The sequence below is a fragment of the Hyla sarda genome, chromosome 10 (assembly GCF_029499605.1).
Source record: "Hyla sarda isolate aHylSar1 chromosome 10, aHylSar1.hap1, whole genome shotgun sequence".
In the NCBI taxonomy this organism is placed as follows: domain Eukaryota; kingdom Metazoa; phylum Chordata; class Amphibia; order Anura; family Hylidae; genus Hyla; species Hyla sarda.
Window position 1 is genome coordinate 140330425 of NC_079198.1, and position 20289 is coordinate 140350713.

A 20289-nucleotide genomic window follows, 5' to 3' on the forward strand; every position below is an offset into this window, starting at 1 on the left:
AAAAATACGGTCAAAACCGTACAGCATGCAAAATGGACACAACCGGATGCATCTTTTGGCATACGGTTTTTAATATGGTTTTAAATTGAAAACATATACGGGAACTGTACTGCAAAAACGTGGTGTGAACCAGGCCTAAGAGGGGGAGTTTGCAGTATTCCAGTTTTGTCAGGACATGCTGGAATTTGTAGTTTTGCAACAGCTGGAGACACCCTGGTTGGGAAACACTTGATTAAACAATCAAGAATTCAGTGCTCTTTAATAAAATTTTATTAATAAAATAAATAAATTAAATTAATAAATTAATTAAATAAAAATGTAATAAAAATATATAAAAAAATAAAAAGAATTCAGTGCTCTGAAGCCTAGTAGGATTGGGAGTATAATCCAGCCTGTAACCATTAGTATCCGGTTATTGTTTTATTATAATTATTGTTGATATTATTATGATTATTATTTTATTAAGAGAAATAAGGGTTAACTAGATAAAAGGTGTGAGGATTATTATTAAAGTGCTGAGTTTGGGGAGAATGAGGCTGGACAAGAATATACTTTATATTCTTTATTTATTGTACAGGTGTATATTGTTTGTATTATTGTTATATTGTTGTTTTATATTTTTAATATCAAAGATTCTACAGACTGTAACCATCAGTACCAGATCTGTAATATAATATATTAACAAAGTTGGATGTTATTACATTGTTACAAGACTGATACAATGTTACCATTTATTTTTTTACAGCACATTTGGCAGATTTTATTTATTTGTTTCTTCTCAATGGTAACAAGAAAATCCAAACTGATAGTAATAATTAATACGCAAATTATTATTAGTAGTATCAATAATAATAATACAAATATATATATATTTTTTCAAATACCTGCAAACATATAATTTATAATATCTTATTATATTATTATTATTATTATTATGTAATACAATTATGAAACAGAAACTAAAGTTAAAGGGGCACTCCGCTGCTCAGCGTTTGGAACAAACTGTTCCGAATGCTGTAGTCGGGAGCTTGTGATGTCATAGCCCCGCCCCTCATGCCATCACGCCCCCTCAATGCAAGTCTATGGGAGGGGGCGTGACGGCTGTCACGCCCCCTCCCTTAGACTTGCATTGAGGGGGCCGGGCGTGATGTCATGAGGGGGTGGGGCTATGACATCACAAGCTCCCGGCGCCGGCTCCAGTGTTCGGAGCAGTTTGTTCCAAACGCTGAGCTGCGGAGGGCCCCTTTAACTTTAGTTTCCGTTTCATAATTGTATTACATAATAATAATAATATAAGAAGATACAATAATGTCACCAGTTATCTCCCTGGGGTGACCTGCAAGGTGGGAGCTAAGAAATTACATTTACAAAATAAAATATATCAATTTAATAGGTAAAGGTGTGTATACAGCAGGGGCCAACTGAAAAGTGATCTGGGCCCCAAGGCGTTCAGGAACAGGGGCCCCTTACCATACACCATAACTTCATTTGGGCTATTAACAAGCAGTTGAGGAGAACTCATGGGGGTCTCCTCCTGACCAAGGGGCGGTGAGTTCTTCGGGCCGTGGGCCCCCACTCCTGGCCTATTGCCCTATGGTCAGTTTTCCCACTGTCAAGAGGCCCCAGATTTCGTATGGAAAAGAACTTGAAGTGATCCAAGAGTTTTGGCGATTCCCCCTGAATCTTAGGAGCGCGGAGATCTTCACCCCAATAATCTTCACAAAGTTGATATCTAACGGTATCTACAGCTATCTATGGATCTACAGCTATGGACGACTACAGAGCGGACAGGAATCCGGTACTTACTCTTTCTTTGCCTCAGAGCTGTCACTTCTAAAAAAAGCAGAAAGAGAGCGAAGGAGCGCGGGCCACAATGGACGCACAGGGGAAGCCGTACAGAACAGGATTGGCATGCGAGTCAGTAATGAGGGCGGACAGAGGAGATGAAGGGACAAGAAACAAATGAGGGGACAAAGAAGGGGGAGCGGGGCCGGGCACACACAGCGAGAAGAGAGAGAGCGAGAAATAACCGTTAGAGGAAGAAGAGAAATGCCACAAGTGAAAAGCTCTGCAATTCAGTAGGGTTTATATGGTAACTTTATGCAGAGGATTTGGTGCTCTGTATCAGAACAGAATGATAGCACTAAACTCAAGACTGGAGAAAAATTACATAGTTCTTGTACCAAAGAGTATATATATATATATATATTCTGTAGAGGGATGCAGACGTACATTTACCTAGGACTGAGTGTGACAGGGTGTACAGTAAAGCCAAGAGTCCATCGACATCAGTGATCTATAATCTGTGAGTCTTCAGCTGTTTCAAGACAACAACTCTTAGCATGTCCTGCACAGCTGAGGGAACTGAGAAAGAATACGCTGATCCCAGCTGAACTGCTCCCGACTAAACTGCTCCCGACTAAACTGCTCCCGACTAAACTGCTCCCGACTAAACTGCTCCCGACTAAACTGCTCCCGACTAAACTGCCCCCGACTAAACTGCCCCCGACTAAACTGCCCCCGACTAAACTGCCCCCGACTAAACTGCTCCCGACTAAACTGCTCCCGACTAAACTGACCCCAACTGAAATCATAATGACTGAACTGACCCAGACTGAACTGACCCAGACTGAACTGACCCAGACTGAACAGATCCCGACTGAACAGATCCCGACTGAACAGATCCCGACTGAACAGATCCCGACTGAACAGATCCCGACTGAACAGATCCCGACTTAAAGGGGTTATCCAGGAAAAAACTTTTTTATATATATCAACTGGCTCCAGAAAGTTAAACAGATTTCTAAATTACTTCTATAAAAAAAATCTTAATCCTTTCAGTACTTATGAGCTGCTGAAGTTGAGTTGTTCTTTTCTGTCTAAGTGCTCTCTGAGGACACGTGTCTCGGGAACCGCCCAGTTTAGAAGCAAATCCCCATAGCAAAGCTCTTCTACTCTGCGCAGTTCCCGAGACAAGCAGAGATGTCAGCAGAGAGCACTGTTTCCAGACAGAAAACAACAACTCAACTTCAGCAGCTGATAATTATTGGAAGGATTGAGATTTTTTTTACAGAAGTAATTTACAAATCTGTTTAACTTTCTGGAGCCAGTTGATATACCCCTTTAACTCATCCTGAGTCACAGATCACGACTGAATTCGTCCCGATTAAATGCATTCAGACTGAACCGGCCCTGACTAAACTGATCCCAACTGAAATCATTGAGACTGAACTGATGCCAACTGGACTCACTGATCACAACTAAATTCATCCCAACTGAACTGATCCTGACCGAACGCATTAAGACTAAACTGACCCGGAATAAACTGATCCTGACTAAACTGATCCCGAATGAACGCATCCCGACTGAACTCATTCTGATTAAACTGACCCTGCCTGAACTTATCCAGATTGTGCTGATTGATTTAAAGGCAATGTATTGCCTATACTATTGTAACTGAAGAAAAGGCGGATACCGATACATGTTCATTTTTAAATCAGCTTCTATTTTCTGATTGTTCCATACATTATTATGGGGCGGCCATCTTGCCTGAGCTTTTTTTTTTTTTTTTTTTTTACAGCATTTAGAGATATGCTTTACAGCAAGCTCCAAAGAAATAGGCAACAATAGACAGGAGCTGTTTCATTGATATAATGGGAAAGGTGTCTGAGTGTTTTCTGTAACCTATTCAGAGGCTATCCCACAGGGAGAGGGAGGCTGATCTGTGGGCAACAGCTATTATGTGCACTTCTATTATCTATATACTGGTGTCACCTGTCACTGTAATCCTATCTGTGATGATAAGGAGGAGACTGACCTGTACAGAACGGGAAGTCTCAGCTTAGTTTTAGGCCCTAGTGGTCTAAGATTTCAGGATTATTTAAAAATATATATAGTAACATGGAAAATTAGAAAAACAACAATTCCTAAAATAAAAATATGTTTACATCATAAAAACTTGATTTAGACCAGTGTTTCCCAAATGGTGTGCCTCTAGCTGTTTCAAAACTGCAACTCCCAGCATGCCCGGACAGCCTTCGGCTGTCCGGGCATGCTGGGAGTTGTAGTTTTGCAACAGCTGGGGACACATTGATTGGAAAACACTGATTTAGATAATAACATGGCTCACATACTGTGTTGGGTAAATTACCACTGCCTTAAAATTATTATATTATTAATTATTAAATCGTAATAATAATAATAATAAAAAAACACAGACCCCCTTTTAGCAGCAGAATTAAGTGCAGTACCTCCCTACAGCCTGAAGAGGTCACTATAGCAAGGGCTTTCTAATACACCACAATTCGGAGCAGAACTCCACCCAGATTGTTGCTTTATACATTAATGAAGACAATTTATACTAAAGCGACAATTTAACACTTTCATTGCAACAATTATCTTCCTTCCCTTTAAATGGGACTTAGTTCCAACCCGGACCTCCCTTATTACACCTAACCCGTCTCATACTGTAACCGTATGATTAAAGGAGTTAGCACCTATGATGCCCTATATTATTAGCTTTAATGGGCGTCCTGTAAAACGAGTATTCAAGTCTGAAGGTTCCTGCAAGCCGGAAAACAAAATAACTGCATTAAAACCTTGAACAAATAAAGTGCGGGGTCCCATCTGCCGTAAATGAGATGATCGCTGGGGATCCAGCAGCTGATAATGACTGGGGAGCTGCACGGTATTCCTATGGCGGCCACTACAGGAGGAATGAGGTATTACATGCTCCCAGGCAAATGATTGGCCAGACAAGTGATACATGCCCACGCTGAGTCCTCCAGGGCAGGAGCTGCTCTTTTCGGCAGGTTAAAGGGGTACTCCATTGCCCCAGCGTTTGGAACATTTTGTTCCGAACGCTTGGAGCAGGCGGCGGGTTGCGACGTCATGGCCACGCCCCTTTTTGACGCCACGCTCCCTCAATGCAAGTCTAAGAGAGGGGATGTGACGTCACGAGGGGGTGTGACAGTGATGTTCACGAGGGGGGTGTGACAGTGATGTCTCGACCCCGCCGCCCGCTCCAAGCTTACTAAACGAATGCCGGATGCTGCAGAGAGATCGCGGGTGTCCCATCGGCAGGACCCCTGCGATCAGACATCTTATCCCCAATCCTTTGGAGCAGAGTGCCCCTTTTAAGGGACCTCCAGAAGAAAAGATTTTTTATTTTTTTTCTAATCAACTGGTGCCAGAAAGTTAAACAGATTTGTAAATTACTTCTATTAAAAAATCTTAATCCTTCCAGTACTTATCAGCTACTGTATGATACACAGGAAGTTCTTTTCTTCTTGAATTTCTTTTCTGTCTGACCACAGTGCTCTCTGCTGACACCTCTGTCCATGTCAGGGAGTTTCCAGAGTAGAAGTAAATGCCCATAGCAAACCACTCCTGCTCTGGATAGTTCCTGACATGGACAGAGGTGTCAGCAGAGAGCACTGTGGTCAAACAGAAAGGAAATAAAAAAAAGAAAAGAACTTCCTGTGGATCATACAGCAGCTAATAAGTACTGGAAGGATTAAGATTTTTTTTTATAGAAGTCATTTACTAATCAACTTTCTGGCACCAGTTGATTTTTCCAGTGGAGTACCCCTTTAAGGCTATGTTCACAGGGCAGAAATTCCACAGAATAATTCCGCCGGAAATATACTGCACATTAATTGGAAATTCCGCAGCAGAAATTCTGTTTTCCACTACAATACAAGACAAGTCTTATATTTTGCGGAATTCCGTAACAGAATCCCAATGGGGCTTGAACTTTAACAAAATTCTGTCTTCTGAGAACACAGAAATGTTGTCGCAATTCTGCAGGAATTCTGGTGGAATTCCGCAATTACGTTCAGCAAGCTTTGCTGAAAGGAATTTGTGCAGAATTATGAAAATTCGACCATGTGAACATCGCCCAATACAATGGGATACTGAGCAGGAATGGAAAGACCCATTAAATTAAATGGGTATTCCAGGCAAAACCTTTTTTTATATATCAACTGGCTCCGAAAAGTTAAACAGATTAGTAAATTACTTCTATTAAAAAATCTTAATCCTTCCAATAGTTATTAGCTTGTGACGTTTTCTGTCTAACTGCTCAATGATGATGTCACGTCCCGGGAGCTGTGCATGATGGGAGAATATCCCCATAGGAACTGAACAGCTCCCGGGACGTGAGTCATCAGAGAACACTTAGACAGAAAACAACAAGTCAACTTCAGAAGCTAATAACTATTGGAAGGATTAAGATTTTTTAATAGAAGGAATTTACAAATCTGTTTAACTTTCTGGAGCCAGTTGATACATAAAAAAAAGTTGTGGCCTGGAGTACCCCTTTAATGTACAACATTGGCATTTCTTATCTTTATCATTATTAAAATCTCTGATTGCTGTCAGTAAATGACGCCACCGCTCTTGTATCCAAAATCCGGAAAATCTATAAAGACCTAACACTTCTTACAGCTGAAAGTTTGCTACAATTGTACTCAATTAAAGGGGTACTCCACTGGAAAATATATATATTTTTAATCAACTGGTAACACAAAGTTAAACAGATTCGTAAATTACTTCCATTAAAAAATCTTAATCCTTCCAGTACTTATCAACTGCTGTATGATCGACAGGAAGTTCTTTTCTTTTGGAATATCCTTTCTGCCTGACCACAGTGCTCTCTGCTGACACCTCTGTCCATTTTAGGACCTGTCCAGAGCGGGATAGGTTTTCTATGGGGATTTGCTCCTACTCTGGACAGTTCCTGACATGGACAGAGGTGTCAGCAGAGAGCACTGTGGTCAGATAAAAAGGAAATTCTAAAAGAAAAGAACTTCCTGTGGATCATACAGCAGCTGATAAGTACTGGAAAGACTAAGATTTTTTAATAGAAGTAATTTACAAATCTGTTTAACTTTCTGGCACCAGTTGATTTAAAAAAAAAAAAAATGTTTTCCAGTGGAGTATCCCTTTAAGATCAGGCCCTTTACACATCTGAGGTTCTGTTGCAGAATCTGGCATGAATCCTAAATTGCGCTATTTTGATGACCCGACTATACCAATCACAGTCCGTGGGGTCCGTCAGGCGCTGTGTGTTTCTGTCATTTGATGGAGAAAAACAACTGAGATTCCAAACACGGGTGTGAACAAGGCCTGATTTTCTGTCAGCTAATTAATAAAGCAGTAGCGCAAAAATGAAATTCGCTACAATGTATCGAGTCACGGAGGATTGTCCAGACCAGTGACCCCCAAACCTATGTCTCTCTAAGGCTGCGTTCACACGGCCGTCTAGACCCGTCGTTCTACTCCCGTCAAAAATAAAAATGGACTTAAAAAAAAGAAAACGGACGATAACGGATGCAAATGGATGTTATCTGGATGTTATCTGTTTGTATCCGTTTGAATCCGTTATTGCTCAGTTAAGAAACCAAAAAAAAAAATGTTTTTTGTTCTGAGCATGCTCAGAAGTGAAAATGGATCAAAAAACGGATTGAAAAAACGTGTTCAGATTCACTGATAAGAAGCGGCTACCTTGGAAATGGAGGAACTGGAGATCACAGTATATAAAGAAGTAGCAGAAATGTTCCTGTACAATCATTAACCATCATTTAATTAAAGAAAAAAAAACAAAAAAAAAAAACAATGTAATGCAATGACCTTTCTGAACATTCAATCTGTATCTTTTTCATAGGACTGCATATAATAACTGACATAGGACTGCGTATAATAACTGACATAGGACTGCGTATAATAACTGACATAGGACTGCATATAATAACTGACATAGGACTGCGTATAATAACTGACATAGGACTGCGTATAATAACTGACATAGGACTGCGTATAATAACTGACATAGGACTGCGTATAATAACTGACATAGGACTGCGTATAATAACTGACATAGGACTGCGTATAATAACTGACATAGGACTGCGTATAATAACTGACATAGGACTGCATACAATAACTGACATAGGACTGCATACAATAACTGACATAGGACTGCGTATAATATATGACATAGGACTGCGTATAATAACTGACATAGGACTGCGTATAATAACTGACATAGGACTGCGTATAATAACTGACATAGGACTGCATACAATAACTGACATAGGACTGCGTATAATAACTGACATAGGACTGCGTATAATAACTGACATAGGACTGCTTATAATAACTGACATAGGACTGCATACAAAAACTGACATAGGACTGCATATAATAACTGACATAGGACTGCGTATAATAACTGACATAGGACTGCATATAATAACTGACATAGGACTGTGTAAAATAACTGACATAGGACTGCGTATAATAACTGACATAGGACTGCGTATAATAACTGACAAAGGACTGCGTATAATAACTGACATAGGACTGCATACAATAACTGACATAGTACTGCATACAATAACTGACATAGGACTGCATACAAAAACTGACATAGGACTGCGTATAATAACTGACATAGGACTGCGTATAATAACTGACATAGGACTGCATATAATAACTGACATAGGACTGCGTATAATAACTGACATAGGACTGCATATAATAACTGACATAGGACTGTGTAAAATAACTGACATAGGACTGCGTATAATAACTGACATAGGACTGCGTATAATAACTGACAAAGGACTGCGTATAATAACTGACATAGGACTGCATACAATAACTGACATAGTACTGCATACAATAACTGACATAGGACTGCATACAATAACTGACATAGGACTGCATATAATAACTGACATAGGACTGCGTATAATAACTGACATAGGACTGCATATAATAACTGACATAGGACTGTGTAAAATAACTGACATAGGACTGCGTATAATAACTGACATAGGACTGCGTATAATAACTGACATAGGACTGCGTATAATAACTGACAGGACTGCATATAATAACTGACATAGGACTGCGTATAATAACTGACATAGGACTGCATACAATAACTGACATAGGACTGCGTATAATAACTGACAGGACTGCATATAATAACTGACATAGGACTGCGTATAATAACTGACATAGGACTGCATACAATAACTGACATAGGACTGCGTATAATAACTGACATAGGACTGCGTATAATAACTGACATAGGACTGCGTATAATAACTGACATAGGACTGCGTATAATAACTGACATAGGACTGCATACAATAACTGAGATAGGACTGCGTATAATAACTGACATAGGACTGCGTATAATAACTGACATAGGACTGCGTACAATAACTGACATAGGACTGCGTATAATAACTGACAGGACTGCATATAATAACTGACATAGGACTGCGTATAATAACTGACAAAGGACTGCGTATAATAACTGACATAGGACTGCGTATAATAACTGACATAGGACTGCTTATAATAACTGACATAGGACTGCTTATAATAACTGACATAGGACTGCGTATAATAACTGACCTAGGACTGCGTATAATAACTGACATAGGACTGCGTATAATAACTGACATAGGACTGCGTATAATAACTGACATAGGACTGCGTATAATAACTGACATAGGACTGCTTATAATAACTGACATAGGACTGCATACAATAACTGACATAGGACTGCATACAATAACTGACATAGGACTGCTTATAATAACTGACATAGGACTGCGTATAATAACTGACATAGGACTGCGTATAATAACTGACATAGGACTGCGTATAATAACTGACATAGGACTGCGTATCATAACTGACATAGGACTGCATACAATAACTGACATAGGACTGCTTATAATAACTGACATAGGACTGCGTATAATAACTGACCTAGGACTGCGTATAATAACTGACATAGGACTGCGTATAATAACTGACATAGGACTGCGTATAATAACTGACCTAGGACTGCGTATAATAACTGACCTAGGACTGCGTATAATAACTGACATAGGACTGCGTATAATAACTGACATAGGACTGCGTATAATAACTGACATAGCACTACATACAATAACTGACATAGGACTGCATACAATAACTGACATAGGACTGAATATAATAACTGACATAGGACTGCGTATAATAATTGACATAGGACTGCGTATAATAACTGACATAGGACTGCATACAATAACTGACATAGGACTGAATATAATAACTGACATAGGACTGCGTATAATAACTGACATAGGACTGCATACAATAACTGACATAGGACTGCGTATAATAACTGACAGGACTGCATATAATAACTGACATAGGACTGCGTATAATAACTGACATAGGACTGCGTATAATAACTGACATAGGACTGCGTATAATAACTGACATAGGACTGCGTATAATAACTGACATAGGACTGCATATAATAACTGACATAGGACTGCGTATAACTGACATAGGACTGCGTATAATAACTGACATAGGACTGCGTATAATAACTGACATAGGACTGCATATAATAACTGACATAGGACTGCGTATAATAACTGACATAGGACTGCGTATAATAACTGACATAGGACTGCATATAATAACTGACATAGGACTGCATATAATAACTGACATAGGACTGCGTATAATAACTGACATAGGACTGCGTATAATAACTGACATAGGACTGCGTATAATAACTGACATAGGACTGCGTATAATAACTGACATAGGACTGCGTATAATAACTGACATAGGACTGCATACAATAACTGACATAGGACTGCATACAATAACTGACATAGGACTGCGTATAATATATGACATAGGACTGCGTATAATAACTGACATAGGACTGCGTATAATAACTGACATAGGACTGCGTATAATAACTGACATAGGACTGCATACAATAACTGACATAGGACTGCGTATAATAACTGACATAGGACTGCGTATAATAACTGACATAGGACTGCTTATAATAACTGACATAGGACTGCATACAATAACTGACATAGGACTGCATATAATAACTGACATAGGACTGCGTATAATAACTGACATAGGACTGCATATAATAACTGACATAGGACTGTGTAAAATAACTGACATAGGACTGCGTATAATAACTGACATAGGACTGCGTATAATAACTGACAAAGGACTGCGTATAATAACTGACATAGGACTGCATACAATAACTGACATAGGACTGCATATAATAACTGACATAGGACTGCATATAATAACTGACATAGGACTGCGTATAATAACTGACATAGGACTGCATATAATAACTGACATACGACTGTGTAAAATAACTGACATAGGACTGCGTATAATAACTGACATAGGACTGCGTATAATAACTGACATAGGACTGCGTATAATAACTGACATAGGACTGCGTATAATAACTGACATAGGACTGCGTATAATAACTGACATAGGACTGCATACAATAACTGACATAGGACTGCGTATAATAACTGACATAGGACTGCGTATAATAACTGACATAGGACTGCGTACAATAACTGACATAGGACTGCGTATAATAACTGACAGGACTGCATATAATAACTGACATAGGACTGCGTATAATAACTGACAAAGGACTGCATACAATAACTGACATAGGACTGCATACAATAACTGACATAGGACTGCATACAATAACTGACCTAGGACTGCGTATAATAACTGACATAGGACTGCGTATAATAACTGACATAGGACTGCGTATAATAACTGACATAGGACTGCTTATAATAACTGACATAGGACTGCTTATAATAACTGACATAGGACTGCGTATAATAACTGACATAGGACTGCGTATAATAACTGACATAGGACTGCGTATAATAACTGACATAGGACTGCGTATAATAACTGACATAGGACTGCGTATCATAACTGACATAGGACTGCATACAATAACTGACATAGGACTGCTTATAATAACTGACATAGGACTGCGTATAATAACTGACCTAGGACTGCGTATAATAACTGACATAGGACTGCGTATAATAACTGACATAGGACTGCGTATAATAACTGACCTAGGACTGAGTATAATAACTGACATAGGACTGCGTATAATAACTGACATAGGACTGCGTATAATAACTGACATAGCACTACATACAATAACTGACATAGGACTGAATATAATAACTGACATAGGACTGCGTATAATAACTGACATAGGACTGCGTATAATAATTGACATAGGACTGCTTATAATAACTGACATAGGACTGCGTATAATAACTGACATAGGACTGCGTATAATAACTGACATAGGACTGCGTATAATAACTGACATAGGACTGCGTATAATAACTGACATAGGACTGCGTATAATAATTGACATAGGACTGCTTATAATAACTGACATAGGACTGCGTATAATAACTGACATAGGACTGCGTATAATAACTGACATAGGACTGCATATAATAACTGACATAGGACTGCATACAATAACTGACATAGGACTGAATATAATAACTGACATAGGACTGCGTATAATAACTGACATAGGACTGCATACAATAACTGACATAGGACTGCGTATAATAACTGACAGGACTGCATATAATAACTGACATAGGACTGCGTATAATAACTGACAGGACTGCATATAATAACTGACATAGGACTGCTTATAATAACTGACATAGGACTGCGTATAATAACTGACAGGACTGCATATAATAACTGACATAGGACTGCGTATAATAACTGACATAGGACTGCGTATAATAACTGACATAGGACTGCGTATAATAACTGACATAGGACTGCGTATAATAACTGACATAGGACTGCGTATAATAACTGACATAGGACTGCGTATAATAACTGACATAGGACTGCATATAATAACTGACATAGGACTGCGTATAACTGACATAGGACTGCTTATAATAACTGACATAGGACTGCATACAATAACTGACATAGGACTGCATATAATAACTGACATAGGACTGCATATAATAACTGACATAGGACTGCGTATAATAACTGACATAGGACTGCGTATAATAACTGACATAGGACTGCATATAATAACTGACATAGGACTGCTTATAATAACTGACATAGGACTGCATATAATAACTGACATAGGACTGCATATAATAACTGACATAGGACTGCGTATAATAACTGTTGCTGTCCTGGCACTGGTTGTAACACTCTGATTAATAACTATTATCATGTTTGTTCCCTATCTCCCTCCTCCATTACTGCTGAACCAAAGCGATTAATAAAACCAAATAGAAAAAAAATTAGAACAAAGATAAGTAACAATAACAGATATTAAAAGCCAATGGAAAGAATTTCCATACAACAGAATATATATTACTCTGGAGAGCAGGAAAACGTTAGCAAGAAATAAATATAAATAGAATATGAAATAATAACAATAACAGTTATTATTATTATTGGTCACTTTCCTTCCTCCTTTCCTAACAGCTGAGCTCTTATTGTCTTCTCTATCTACAGACGGGGAGGCTGAGCTCTTATTGTCTTCTCTATCTACAGACGGGGAGGCTGAGCTCTTATTGTCTTCTCTATCTACAGACGGGAGGCTGAGCTCTTATTGTCTTCTCTATCTACAGACGGGGAGGCTGAGCTTCCATTGTCTTCTCTATCTACAGACGGGGAGGCTGAGCTTCTATTGTCTACTCTATCTACAGACGGGGAGGCTGAGCTCTTATTGTCTTCTCTATCTACAGATGGGGAGGCTGAGCTCTTATTGTCTTCTCTATCTACAGATGGGGAGGCTGAGCTCTTATTGTCTTCTCTATCTACAGATGGGGAGGCTGAGCTCTTATTGTCTTCTCTATCTACAGACGGGGAGGCTGAGCTTCCATTGTCTTCTCTATCTACAGATGGGGAGGCTGAGCTTCCATTGTCTTCTCTATCTACAGACGGGGAGGCTGAGCTTCTATTGTCTTCTCTATCTACAGACGGGGAGGCTGAGCTTCCATTGTCTTCTCTATCTACAGACGGGGAGGCTGAGCTCTTATTGTCTTCTCTATCTACAGACGGGGAGGCTGAGCTCTTATTGTCTTCTCTATCTACAGACGGGGAGGCTGAGCTCTTATTGTCTTCTCTATCTACAGACGGGGAGGCTGAGCTTCCATTGTCTTCTCTATCTACAGACGGGGAGGCTGAGCTTCTATTGTCTACTCTATCTACAGACGGGGAGGCTGAGCTTCTATTGTCTTCTATATCTACAGACGGGGAGGCTGAGCTTCCATTGTCTACTCTATCTACAGACGGGGAGGCTGAGCTTCTATTGTCTTCTCTATCTACAGATGGGGAGGCTGAGCTCTTATTGTCTTCTCTATCTACAGACGGGGAGGCTGAGCTTCTATTGTCTTCTCTATCTACAGACGGGGAGGCTGAGCTTCTATTGTCTTCTCTATCTACAGACGGGGAGGCTGAGCTTCTATTGTCTTCTCTATCTACAGACGGGGAGGCTGAGCTTCTATTGTCTTCTCTATCTACAGACGGGAAGCTGAGCTTCCATTGTCTTCTCTATCTACAGATGGGGAGGCTGAGCTTCTATTGTCTTCTCTATCTACAGACGGGAAGGCTGAACTTCTATTGTCTTCTCTATCTACAGACGGGGAGGCTGAGCTTCTATTGTCTTCTCTATCTACAGACGGGGAGGCTGAGCTTCCATTGTCTTCTCTATCTACAGATGGGGAGGCTGAGCTTCTATTGTCTTCTCTATCTACAGACGTGGAGGCTGAGCTTCTATTGTCTTCTCTATCTACAGACGTGGAGGCTGAGCTTCTATTGTCTTCTCTATCTACAGATGGGGAGGCTGAGCTTCCATTGTCTTCTCTATCTACAGACGGGGAGGCTGAGCTTCTATTGTCTTCTATATCTACAAATGGGGGCTGAGCTTATATTGTCTTCTCTAGCAACAGGGAAGGGGAGACTGAGCTCTTATTGTCTTCTCTATCTACAGGGAAGGGGAAAGCTGAGCTCCTATTGTCTTCTCTATCTACAGGGACAGGGGGAGCTGAATTCCTATTGTCTTCTCTGTCTACAAGGAAGGGGAAGTCTGAGCTCCTATTGTCTTCTTTATCTACAGGGAGGGAAAAGCTGAGCTCCTATTGTCTTTTCTATCTATAATGAGACTGATCTGTGGGCATCATCCATTCTCTTTTCTATTTCCTGGTGTCCCCTCTTGCTTTAATGCTATACAGGTCACTTTCCAGCATCCTCCTCCTTATCATCACAGACACAAAAGGACGTCTCAGCTTAGTTTTATGCCCTAGTGGCCAGAATGAAAATGGAAAGATTTTAAAATATAAACCGTAAAATGTAAAACTAGAACAAAAACCACAAAAAAATTCCTTAAAAAAATAAAAATAAAACATATATCCAATAATAAATAATTGGATAACATATATCCAATAACTCTCCATGTAGTGTCTGCTTCTTATATAGGGGAGGGGGCAATGTCACAATATTGGAGATCACAACCTGAGATCTGTTCTGTTTATTTCATTGTCACATTTTATAACAGAATCACCTGCAGCCAAAACACTATAAAAAAGATCTAAAAGGAAACAAACCAGAACATAGAACAAAAGCCACGTTCAGACTCCGCTACATTGTTTTTTATTAGCAGCCGGAAATGTTAGGAAACCAACACAATGGAACACACAACTATGAATACAGAACAGAATACACAACGAATACAGAACACACAACTACGAATACAGAACACACAACAATGAAAACAGAACAGAATACACAACAAATACATAATACACAACAATGAAAACAGAACACACAACAATGAATACAGGATAGAATACACAATGAATACAGAACACACAACTACGAATACAGAACACACAACAATGAAAACAGAACAGAATACACAACAAATACATAATACACAACAATGAAAACAGAACACACAACAATGAATACAGGATAGAATACACAACGAATACAGAACACACAACTACGAATACAGAACACACAACAATGAATACAGAACACACAACTACAAATACAGAACACACAACAATGAATACAGAACACACAACTACAAATACAGAACACACAACAATGAATACAGAACAGAATACACAACGAATACAGAACACACAACAATGAAAACAGAACACACAACAATGAAAACAGAACACACAACAATGAATACAGAACAGAATACACAACAAATACATAACACACAACAATGAAAACAGAACACACAACAATGAATACAGAACACACAACCATGAATACAGAACAGAATACACAATGAATACAGAATACACAACAATGAAAACAGAACAGAATACACAAAGAATACAGAATACACAACAATGAAAACAGAACAGAATACACAACTATGAATAAAGAACACACAACAATGAATACAGAACATAATACACAATGAATACAGAACACATGTTACGCCGAGCGCTCCGGGTCCCCGCTCCTCCCCGGAGCGCTCGCTACACTCTCGTTACTGCAGCGCTCCGGTCAGATCCACTGACCCGGGGCGCTGCGATACCACCTCTAGCCGGGATGCGATTCGCGATGCGGGTGGCGCCCGCTCGCGATGCGCACCTCGGCTCCCGTACCTGACTCGCTCTCCGTCGGTCCTGTCCCGGCGCGCGCGGCCCCGCTCCCTAGGGCGCGCGCGCCGGGTCTCTGCGATTTAAAGGGCCACTGCGCCGCTGATTGGCGCAGTGGTTCTAATTAGTGTCTTCACCTGTGCACTTCCCTATTTATACCTCACTTCCCCTGCACTCCCTCGCCGGATCTTGTTGCCATTGTGCCAGTGAAAGCGTTTCCTTGTGTGTTCCTAGCCTGTGTTCCAGACCTCCTGCCGTTGCCCCTGACTACGATCCTTGCTGCCTGCCCCGACCTTCTGCTACGTCCGACCTTGCTTCTGTCTACTCCCTTGTACCGCGCCTATCTTCAGCAGTCAGAGAGGTTGAGCCGTTGCTAGTGGATACGACCTGGTCACTACCGCCGCAGCAAGACCATCCCGCTTTGCGGCGGGCTCTGGTGAAAACCAGTAGTGACTTAGAACCGATCCACTAGCACGGTCCACGCCAATCCCTCTCTGGCACAGAGGATCCACTACCTGCCAGCCGGCATCGTGACAGTAGATCCGGCCATGGATCCCGCTGAAGTTCCTCTGCCAGTTGTCGCTGACCTCACCACGGTGGTCGCCCAGCAGTCACAACAGATAGCGCAACAAGGCCAACAGCTGTCTCAACTGACCGTGATGCTACAGCAGCTACTACCACAGCTTCAGCAATCATCTCCTCCGCCAGCTCCTGCACCTCCTCCGCAGCGAGTGGCCGCTTCTGGCCTACGACTATCCTTGCCGGATAAATTTGATGGGGACTCTAAGTTTTGCCGTGGCTTTCTTTCCCAATGTTCCCTGCACTTGGAGATGATGTCGGACCAGTTTCCTACTGAAAGGTCTAAGGTGGCTTTCGTGTTCTGCCTTCTGTCTGGAAAAGCTCTGTCATGGGCCACACCGCTCTGGGACCGCAATGACCCCGTCACCGCCTCTATACACTCCTTCTTCTCGGAAATTCGTAGTGTCTTTGAGGAACCTGCCCGAGCCTCTTCTGCTGAGACCGCCCTGTTGAACCTGGTCCAGGGTAATTCTTCCGTTGGCGAGTACGCCGTACAATTCCGTACTCTTGCTTCAGAACTATCCTGGAATAATGAGGCCCTCTGCGCGACCTTTAAAAAAGGCCTATCCAGCAACATTAAAGATGTTCTGGCCGCACGAGAAATCCCTGCTAATCTACATGAACTCATTCATCTAGCCACTCGCATTGACATGCGTTTTTCCGAAAGGCGTCAGGAGCTCCGCCAGGATATGGACTTTGTTCGCACGAGGCGTTTTTTCTCCCCGGCTCCTCTCTCCTCTGGTCCCCTGCAATCTGTTCCTGTGCCTCCCGCCGTGGAGGCTATGCAGGTCGACCGGTCTCGCCTGACACCTCAAGAGAGGACACGACGCCGCATGGAGAATCTCTGCCTGTACTGTGCCGGTACCGAACACTTCCTGAAGGATTGTCCTATCTGTCCTCCCCGCCTGGAAAGACGTACGCTGACTCCGCACAAACGTGAGACAGTCCTTGATGTCAACTCTGCTTCTCCACGTCTTACTGTGCCTGTGCGGATATCTGCCTCTGCCTTCTCCTTCTCTACTATGGCCTTCTTGGATTCCGGATCTGCAGCAAATTTTATTTTGGCCTCTTTCGTCAACAGGTTCAACATCCCGGTGACCAGTCTCGCCAGACCCCTCTACATCAATTGTGTAAACAATGAAAGATTGGACTGTACCATACGTTTCCGCACGGAGCCCCTTCTAATGTGCATCGGACCTCATCACGAGAAAATTGAATTTTTGGTCCTCCCCAATTGCACTTCCGAAATTCTCCTTGGACTACCCTGGCTTCAACTCCATTCCCCAACCCTGGATTGGTCCACTGGGGAGATCAAGAGTTGGGGTCCCTCTTGTTTCAAGGACTGCCTTAAACCGGTTCCCAGTACTCCTTGCCGTGACTCTGTGGTTTCCCCTGTAACCGGTCTCCCTAAGGCCTATATGGACTTTGCGGATGTTTTTTACAAAAAACAAGCTGAGACTCTACCTCCTCACAGGCCTTATGATTGTCCTATTGACCTCCTCCCGGGCACTACTCCACCCCGGGGCAGAATTTATCCTCTGTCCGCCCCAGAGACTCTTGCTATGTCTGAGTACATCCAGGAAAATTTAAAAAAGGGCTTTATCCGTAAATCCTCCTCTTCTGCCGGAGCCGGATTTTTCTTTGTGTCCAAAAAAGATGGCTCTCTACGTCCTTGCATTGACTACCGCGGTCTTAATAAAATCACGGTAAAGAACCGCTACCCCCTACCTCTCATCTCTGAACTCTTTGATCGCCTCCAAGGTGCCCACATCTTTACCAAACTGGACTTAAGAGGTGCTTATAATCTCATCCGCATCAGAGAGGGGGATGAATGGAAAACGGCATTTAACACTAGAGATGGACACTTTGAGTATTTGGTCATGCCCTTTGGCCTGTGCAACGCCCCTGCCGTCTTCCAAGACTTTGTTAATGAAATTTTTCGTGATCTCTTATACTCCTGTGTTGTTGTATATTTGGACGATATCCTGATTTTTTCTGCCAATCTAGAAGAACACCGCCAGCATGTCCGTATGGTTCTTCAGAGACTTCGTGACAATCAACTTTATGCCAAGATAGAGAAATGTCTGTTTGAATGCCAATCTCTTCCTTTCCTAGGATACTTGGTCTCTGGCCAGGGACTACAAATGGATCCAGACAAACTCTCTGCCGTCTTAGATTGGCCACGCCCCTCCGGACTCCGTGCTATCCAACGTTTTTTGGGGTTCGCCAATTATTACAGGCAATTTATTCCACATTTTTCTACCGTTGTGGCTCCTATCGTGGCTTTAACCAAAAAAGATGCCAATCCCAAGTCATGGCCTCCTCAAGCGGAAGACGCCTTTAAACGGCTCAAGTCTGCCTTTTCTTCGGCTCCCGTGCTCTCCAGACCTGACCCATCTAAACCCTTCCTATTGGAGGTTGATGCCTCCTCAGTAGGAGCTGGAGCGGTCCTTCTACAAAAAAATTCTTCCGGGCATGCTGTTACTTGTGGTTTTTTTTCTAGGACCTTCTCTCCGGCGGAGAGGAACTACTCCATCGGGGATCGAGAGCTTCTAGCCATTAAATTAGCACTTGAGGAATGGAGGCATCTGCTGGAGGGATCAAGATTTCCAGTTATTATTTACACCGATCACAAGAACCTCTCCTATCTCCAGTCTGCCCAACGGCTGAATCCTCGCCAGGCCAGGTGGTCTCTGTTCTTTGCCCGATTTAATTTTGAAATTCACTTTCGGCCTGCCGATAAGAACATTAGGGCCGATGCTCTCTCTCGTTCCTCGGATGCCTCGGAAGTAGAGGTCTCTCCGCAACACATCTTTCCTCCTGACTGCCTGATCTCCACTTCTCCAGCCTCCATCAGGCAAACTCCTCCAGGAAAGACCTTCGTCTCTCCACGCCAACGCCTCGGAATCCTCAAATGGGGTCACTCCTCCCATCTCGCAGGTCATGCGGGCATCAAGAAATCGGTGCAACTCATCTCTCGCTTCTATTGGTGGCCGACTCTGGAGACGGATGTCGTGGACTTTGTGCGAGCCTGCACTGTCTGTGCCCGGGATAAGACTCCTCGCCAGAAGCCCGCTGGTTTTCTTCATCCTCTGCCTGTCCCCGAACAGCCTTGGTCTCTGATTGGTATGGATTTTATTACAGACTTACCCCCATCCCGTGGCAACACTGTTGT

General features: G+C 41.8%; 1 protein-coding gene across 1 annotated transcript in view; it reads right to left on the reverse strand.

The window, feature by feature from the left end:
- ESPN (espin) overlaps positions 1 to 20289 on the reverse strand; it is a 238079-nt gene that overhangs the window by 33417 nt on the left and 184373 nt on the right. The window contains exon 10 of the mRNA XM_056541801.1: positions 1807 to 1833. Within this exon, the coding sequence (XP_056397776.1) occupies positions 1807 to 1833 (27 nt within the window). The remainder of the gene's footprint in view (positions 1 to 1806; positions 1834 to 20289) is intronic.